This window comes from Coregonus clupeaformis, chromosome 18 (genome assembly GCF_020615455.1).
Source record: "Coregonus clupeaformis isolate EN_2021a chromosome 18, ASM2061545v1, whole genome shotgun sequence".
NCBI lineage: Eukaryota > Metazoa > Chordata > Actinopteri > Salmoniformes > Salmonidae > Coregonus > Coregonus clupeaformis.
The window spans coordinates 27,855,353-27,863,598 of record NC_059209.1 but is presented as its reverse complement, the minus strand read 5'-3'; the positions used below and the strand labels follow the sequence as shown (position 1 = coordinate 27,863,598).

Sequence of the window (8,246 nt, the reverse complement as noted above, 5' to 3'; positions counted from 1 at the left end):
CAACGCTGCAAGGCAAACGCAGCGTTCCATTGGAAATTAATGTACTTCTGGTGTACCAAATCGCAATGACACTGTAGGTGTGATCAAGGCGAGCCAAGACAGAACACTAACGTCGGCCGTGCACAGTACATCACATAGGATGTTTTCACTATGGGAACCAAACGGAATTAAACTTCAAATACAGCTCACTGAACGAAACGGGAACAGTGTGCAACTAATTAATACACCCCTGTTGGGTGATGACAAATGGTGGAGATTTAACAAGTAGAATCATTGGGAAACTAATAGAAATGACAGCTGACGTTCTGTGGTCAAAGGCGTTAGGAAGGCTAACCACTGCTTTCAACCATTTCTGTCCTTAAAACCATATACAGAAGATCACATGAGAAATGAGGGAATTTGAACACAACTGAAGAGGGGTTTGTGCTCAAATCCCCCCGGTACAACGCTTGCCTTCAAATATATTATTCTCAGACCTTTCAGCAATCAAAAGTACTTAACCAGCCCACTTAGCGCTTTACATTTTAACAATTTGGCAACTTACATAAATCGTAAAAATGAGAAGAGGTCATAATCTGAATTTCAACATTTTTAATCGGACTCAAAAACACCTTAAAATGCACCCTGAAAAGCAAATTGACCCAAGGCTCATTCTTAAAATAAGCAAAACATATTACAGAAACATTTCATAATATTCAGTTGCATGGGTCTTTGCAGAACTTATATATGCAGTGCATGGAGTCAAAATGAAAACAAATACATAATACAAAAAAGAAACTATCACCAAAACAGTCAAGAGAGACTACAAGGCTAAAATAGTATATTTTAGGGAACATCAATGAGTCTCTTCTGTTTATCCTACTTCAAGCAATGAAATCCAGAGGTCTGTTGAATCCTCCTTTTCTGTTCATGTACTGCCTGAAAAGGAAAAAAATAAACAATACAAAACTGTTACCATTGCAGCACTTGTACATTACATCACCGCCCACCAATAGGAGAGCCGATCTGTCTGGATAGAAACACCTGCAGAGGTGATTGTCTGCAATGAGCGTGGTCACTGTTCAGACTGCTCAATATCAGTCAGGACCTTGTGCCTTGCAGTTGGAACTGTTGATTTATAAACAAACGAAGCTAGTTGGTGCATAAATCAACAAGATACACTACTTAATAACAGGTGAACTGAATGTGAAGGAAAATAAATATTATCCTAACAAGAAGGACTATTGGTAGTCCCACACATTTGCGATATTATGAATACTAAATGCAGTCTATATTACAGTATTTTCACGACTACATGTGGGCAGTTCCACCCAATTTTGTAATTTAAATGTTATTTGTGAAATAAAAAGCCACATAAGCCAACTCTTGGGGTTAATGACAATGAATCAACAGACCTGTATTTCCTCTTCTGAGACACATTGATAGCATGCGCATTGACTGCTCCATTGGTCTTCTTCCCCTGTTGGCAAAGACAACCACATTAATACATCACACATCCAAAAACAATTGGTTGTTTACTATTCGTTCACCTGTGGCAATAAACACTTAAATTGTATCAAATTAAAACATCTTCCTGCAATAAAAACTGCCAGACAGAAATGGAGAGACCTACTTGAACTCCTTTGAAAATAATCACACCCATCTCAGATGATCTTAGTCTTATAACAAACTGTTTACCAAAAGTGAAGTGTCAAGTTCTTTATAATCACTATTATAATGATTGTGAGATTTGTAATTCTTGTTAGTGAAGTACACTGTACAATCAGTTTGGTTTAGGAACCTGTCCAAACTATGGCCCCTTGTGGTGAGTTGACAATTTCAGCAATTACCTGCCTACAGGATAATTATTCTGCAGACTCCAGACTAAATACAAATCATCTAATATCTACAGATATCTTTGGCAAGCCTAACCAGTAACCTCTAGGTTTGAGACGAGTTGACAGAATCCTTACCTTTGTGGTGTCAAAGTTGCCGAATCCCATAATCTTCATCATCTCAATCTCCTCTTCTGTCTTGCCCTGCATGTCTTCCTCTATAAACAATACACACTTTTAGACACTGACATGCAACAGTAGTATTTCTCCATATCCTCACAGAAGGGGTGCATCCCAAATGGCGCGCGCACACACGGCTCTGGTCAAAAGTACTGCACCATGTAGGGAATAGGGTGCCATTTGAGACGCATACAAGTTCATAGCAGATAAACCACCTGAGATCTGATGCTCCTTTATCGGCTTATCCTTGGAATCCTTTCTATCATCCTCCTCATCACGCCTGTCCTTCTGCCTGGAGGGGGAGCCGGAGGAAGAGCGTAGCCGACGAGGAGACCTAAAGACAAGACACAGAGATAGCTGGAGGACGGGTTATCTAGGCAGAGGTCCCATTCTATTATCTTCTTCTTGAAGTGCGCACAAATAATTTCCCCTTATGGACTGGTTTTAGAAATATGGTGGAAACTGGAAACCCCCCCACTACACTCCATTCTTACACCAATCCAATGCTTTTAAATTATTGAGGATGAGGTGAGGAAGTGCACATTTGGGGAGAAGGGTGTGGAATCGGAATACAGCCCGTGTGATACTTTTGCAGTACAGAAATGGTCAAACTTAGAGCACAAGGTATCACAGGCCAGATATGTTTATGTCAATGGGTGTGTAGACTGAGGTTACACCACATATGCCTACAGTAGTAACCAATGACCCTGTGTGAGTCCACTGTCAACACCCTTTCAGTTGAGATGACTCAAAGGGGGTCTTTTCTCTCACCTTGAGCGTCGTCTGCGGGCTGGAGAGCGCGACCGGCTCCTACGCCTTTCCCTGTCCCGAGAACGGGAGCGTTCCCTCTCCCTGCGCTTTCGTTCGCGGTCCCTTGAACCCGAGAGAGAGCGTCGTCTCTCTGCAGACAATGAAGAACAAACAGACCAAGACATTACTTAGTATGGCAGAGGACCAAGAACAGCATGTTATGACCAGCATTCATGTTATGAATCCTTCCATTCATTGAATTTTGTTTAGTGAATGGGTTCAATAAACTTTCGTACTAACTCCCCAAAGTAAAGATGTTGTTAAAGTGTTGAATAACTTTTCTCTGTATGTGTAGAGTGTCATTTCTCCAAAATACAATCTCTGGTCCAGGTGCATGTGACGGAGGCAGGTCGTAATGCAGATCCAACGCATGCACATGGACCAGAGCTAGTCTGGTCAATTATTTTGTATTTTTTTAAATGACACCCTGCGCATACAGAGAAGATATATCTAACACTCTAGCAACATCGACACTTTGGTGAGTTACAAAAGCATATTAAAAAGACTCGCTAAATACATTTTTTGGGAAAACTGAAAGAATCAATGGAAGGAACGTTCCAGAGTAGGGGCAACTCCTTGTCGCGTGATGGACCAGAGAAAAGAAACGTGCTCATAGCCCATTCATAGACCAGTAGAGGCTGCTGAGGAGAGGACAGCTTATAATAATGGTTGGAATGGAGTCAATGGAGTGGTATCAACCACATGGAAACCACATCTTTGATGTGTTTGATACCATTCCATGAACTCCATTCCAGACATTATTATGAGCCGTCCTCCCCTCAGCAGTCTCCAATGTCATAGATGCTAACTATAGGGACGTCAAATATTCAGCCTGCTGCACAGACCCTATGGACGCTCTAGTCTAGAGCCCCTGGTTAAATTGTGCTTAGGAGCATTTAAATCTCAAAATGCTTAAACTAGTGATAAATGTACAGTATGATTATTGAAAAAAATCTGTGCGTTTGCTTCATTTACTATCATGATAAATTAAGATGTTACATTATTTTGCCATATCTTATTGATATATACATTATGCTACTTTCCATGATGTGGACAGTATGTGTTAATACATTACACAAGCTGACGTTTTGATCGCATCGAATTGGGGTCATCAAATTTTTACCTCAGATTGGTGACAAGATCTATGACAAGATCAAGTGCTTAAAACAGATCAAAAACATTTGGTTTTGAAATATTGATTTTGTCATACGCGCTGGGGTTTGCAGGATTTAGAACGCAGCTATAATTTTTTCAAATGGCACTGATACACACACAGACCAATTGATTTCAACGTTATAATCGATGACTGATTGATGAAACAGTGTTGCGTTTCTCTTTCTGTTTTGGTGACCCCTGTATCAAAATGCAACATTCCAAAATGTAGCTGACTGTTCTGCAGGTTGTCCTCTAACCAGCGATGTAAAAACATCTCCAATTTCCGTTAGGTTTTTGAGTTGTGGTAGTCAACAGAAGGGGTAACCCAGACACGTCAAATAACATTTTAAAATGTGTCACATGCGCCAACTGTATATTATCCATGTCGTTGTTGAGCCACGACTCTGTGAAACATAAGGTAATAACCGTTTTTAAATGTCCCGTTGGTAGGATAGTCTCGAACGGAGCTCATCCAGTTTATTCTCCAGTGATTGCACGTTGGCCAATAGAACGGATGGTAGAGGCGGGTTACCCACTCACCGTCTTTCCTTCATGCGAATGAGGGGGATTTGGGCCTGATCTCAGAGAAACAGTATATCCTTCGCATCGGACTCATTAAAAAAAAATCTTCATCCAGTTCGAGATGAGTAATCGCTGTTCTGATATCCAGAAGCTCTTTTCGGTCATAAGAGATGGTAGCAGCAACATTATGTACAAAATAAGATACAAACAATGCGAAAAAAACACAATAGCACACTTGGTTAGGAGTCCGTAAAACGGCAGCCATCCCCTCCGGTGCCATTGATGACCCAATCACAGGGGCTATAAAGCTGAAGCATTTGTTTAGAACGTTTTTTCACCACCAAATAGTAGTGAGATGAAGTCCAGTCGCGGGCAGTGGGAGAGAATGGAACTAGATGATACTTGGCCGACATTCTTCTAATTTTCTCATCAATGAAACATCTGATCTAAATACACTGCTCAAAAAAATAAAGGGAACACTTAAACAACACAATGTAACTCCAAGTCAATCACACTTCAGTGAAATCAAACTGTCCACTTAGGAAGCAACACTGATTGACAATAAATGTCACATGCTGTTGTACAAATGGAATACACAACAGGTGGAAATTATAGGCAATTAGCAAGACACCCCCAATAAAGCAAGACCACTTCTCAGTTCTTATGCTTCCTGGCTGATGTTTTGGTCACTTTTGAATGCTGGCGGTGCTTTCACTCTAGTGGTAGCATGAGACGGAGTCTACAACCCACACAAGTGGCTCAGGTAGTGCAGCTCATCCAGTATGGCACATCAATGCGAGCTGTGGCAAGAAGGTTTGCTGTGTCTGTCAGCATAGTGTCCAGAGCATGGAGGCGCTACCAGGAGACAGGCCAGTACATCAGGAGACGTGGAGGAGGCCGTAGGAAGGCAACAACCCAGCAGCAGGACTGCTACCTCCGCCTTTGTGCAAGGAGGAGCAGGAGGAACACTGCCAGAGCCCTGCAAAATTACCTCCAGCAGGCCACAAATGTCCATGAGGGTGGTATGAGGGCCCGACGTCCACAGGTGGGGGTTGTGCTTACAGCCCAACACCGTGCAGGACGTTTGGCATTTGCCAGAGAACACCAAGATTGGCAAATTCGCCACTGGCGCCCTGTGCTCTTCACAGATGAAAGCAGGTTCACACTGAGCACGTGACAGACGTGACAGAGTCTGGAGACGCCGTGGAGAACGTTCTGCTGCCTGCAACATCCTCCAGCATGACCGGTTTGGCGGTGGGTCCGTCATGGTGTGGGGTGGCATTTCTTTGGGGGGCCGCACAGCCCTCCATGTGCTCGCCAAAGGTAGCCTGACTGCCATTAGGTACCGAGATGAGATCCTCAGACCCCTTGTGAGAACATATGCTGGTGCGGTTGGCCCTGGATTCTTCCTAATGCAAGACAATGCTAGACCTCATGTGGCTGGAGTGTGTCAGCAGTTCCTGCAAGAAGAAGGCATTGATGCTATGGACTGGCCCGCCCGTTCCCAAGACCTGAATCCAATTGAGCACATCTGGGACATCATTTCTCGCTCCATCCACCAACGCCACGTTGCACCACAGACTGTCCAGGAGTTGGCGGATGCTTTAGTCCAGGTCTGGGAGGAGATCCCTCAGGAGACCATCCGCCACCTCATCAGGAGCATGCCCAGGCATTGTAGGGAGGTCATACAGGCACGTGGAGGCCACACACACTACTGAGCCTCATTTTGACTTGTTTTAAGGACATTACATCAAAGTTGGATCAGCCTGTAGTGTGGTTTTCCACTTTAATTTTGAGGGTGAATCCAAATCCAGACCTCCATGGGTTGATAAATTTGATTTCCATTGATAATTTTTGTGTGATTTTGTTGTCAGCACATTCAACTATGTAAAGAAAAAAGTATTTAATAAGATTATTTCATTCATTCAGATCTAGGATGTGTTATTTTAGTGTTCCCTTTATTTTTTTGAGCAGTGTACATTTTTATGTTCCCAAAACTAGAACCTGTTACACAGTTCACTAAATTGTATAGACATTTCCCCCCCCCTTGCATTTAGAAAGAGTGCAAGGTCGAATTGAGGTTGTGCACACGCACTTCACAGAGGAGGCGTTCCCTAATGGAAATATGCAAATACATGCTTCAATAGGATCTTGCTAGCTCGTGCTTGGCTCTGCCCACCTCTCTTCTTGTTCTGCCCACTATGTTCCACTTGCTCCCACTATAAATGACACAGATTAACTATTTTGGGTTAGTTATATTTTTGACGACAGTATCTTCTGGCCAGGGGTGTTTTGTTAAGAACCCAGACGCTTGCTCTAACGTTAACATGCATCGCTTACAGTACGGTTTTGGAAACATAAAGGAACATATCAGTGATAAATAATTTTCCAAAAACTAAAAGGTTAAATTCCTACACACCTTTAAAGACGCACTATGCTCCGCCATTTCCTGGTTGCTCAAATTCTAATAGTTCGCCAAATTTCAGTTTATGTGACAAAACAAGCAAGTATAGTGTAGAGAATCATTGTACCATCTAAACCGCTGTGAAATACATTTTCCATAACCAAAAATATTGTATTTTCAGCTGCTTGAAGCTGCTGTACAAAAGCGAATGTAAAATACACAAAAACGAAACTTGGGATTGGGAATCATAGAAAGAGAGCACATAAAACATATCTTCCGCTTCTTAGACTTGCTTTCAATGAGAATGACAGATCTATAATTTGGTCGAGTTGTCCAAAAAGTTACATATTGCAGCTTTAAAGGGATTTAGGGTTTACACACTGCCATATGTCTACTTCACCCCTACAGTAGAAGGCGTAGACTTCGGCAAAAAAGAAGCCGAAAAACCTTGCAGAAGACCAAAACCTCACAAAATGTCATCATAATATATGCAGGAACTCTTTCGGATGGGAATTATGTGGACAGCTTTACAACCTTGTTTATGAAAACAGACTGTAGACAGAGTGGACTACCTGTGCTAATTAACGTTAGCTATCTGCGTTATCGAATACCTTTGTGTAAACGGAAGACGGAGGCCACAAACGTGTTAAAAATAATGTGGGCTGCAACTGGGTTAAAACAGTGTACAGTAAGTGTATATTTCGCATATGTTAAATTAACGTTATTTTTGTGTGATATGAAAGTAGAAGCCTTTATGTTTCTAGAACCGTATCGCAATTGAGAATCGATTCACGTTTAGTTGGAGTATTTGGCTGTTTTGGCTGCCAGAGCCAATCAGTCTCTAAACAGAACATGTAAGGTCCTTGACCTATAATGTCCGGATTAACGTCGCTATGCTCTTTTACTCCATTATTGGGCTAGCATGTACACAAACAAACGTTAACCCGATTACTATAGTGTATCTACAATGTTTAGGGTTACACATAAATGTTAGTTGCGAGACCGAAATAGTGTGGTTATTGTTATCGCCAACTTGCTAGCTAGAACAACAAATATGGGCCTGTTTGTAAATAACGTAGGATGCTAACTTTAGCGAATTGCTAAGTATTATTATCATCGTTGGTTATTCATTGCTGATACAAACCTCGTTTTGGTGGGGATCGGCTTCTACTTCTGCCCATTTTTAGGGCCTTCTTATTAAGTTCTTCAAACAATAAGTAAAGTCGATAATTTAACAGATTTCTGCGGTTTGATTTCAGTAACTCATTACTGTTCTCTCCGCAGATGAAAAAGACAGGAAAACGGAAGCTCTTAACACAGAACGCTATCTTTACTGCCCCCTAGCGGGCTGGAATGGAAAT

General features: G+C 41.9%; 1 protein-coding gene across 1 annotated transcript; it reads right to left on the bottom strand.

Moving 5' to 3' along the window:
* Positions 1-576: 576 nt before the first annotated feature.
* Positions 577-8,198, bottom strand: snrnp27 (small nuclear ribonucleoprotein 27 (U4/U6.U5)). Its single transcript, XM_041835781.2, has 6 exons — positions 8,030-8,198; positions 2,766-2,895; positions 2,210-2,328; positions 1,953-2,032; positions 1,395-1,459; positions 577-918 (listed from the first exon to the last, which is right to left on the bottom strand). The coding sequence occupies exons 1-6, from the start codon at positions 8,064-8,066 to the stop codon at positions 864-866; spliced, it is 486 nt and encodes a 161-aa protein (XP_041691715.2). The 5' UTR covers positions 8,067-8,198; the 3' UTR covers positions 577-863.
* Between the last annotated feature and the right edge of the window lie 48 nt (positions 8,199-8,246).

What these genes read in the sequence shown, in the direction of transcription:
- snrnp27 (XM_041835781.2), bottom strand. Translation starts at nt 8,066, where the DNA reads ATGGGCAGAAGTAGAAGCCGATCCCCACCAAAACGAG. An exon ending in CCGATCCCCACCAAAACGAG is followed by an intron (nt 2,896 to 8,029) that starts GTTTGTATCAGC and finishes CATTGTCTGCAG; the next exon opens with AGAGACGACGCTCTCTCTCG. An exon ending in AAAGGAGCATCAGATCTCAG is followed by an intron (nt 2,033 to 2,209) that starts GTGGTTTATCTG and finishes TATTGTTTATAG; the next exon opens with AGGAAGACATGCAGGGCAAG.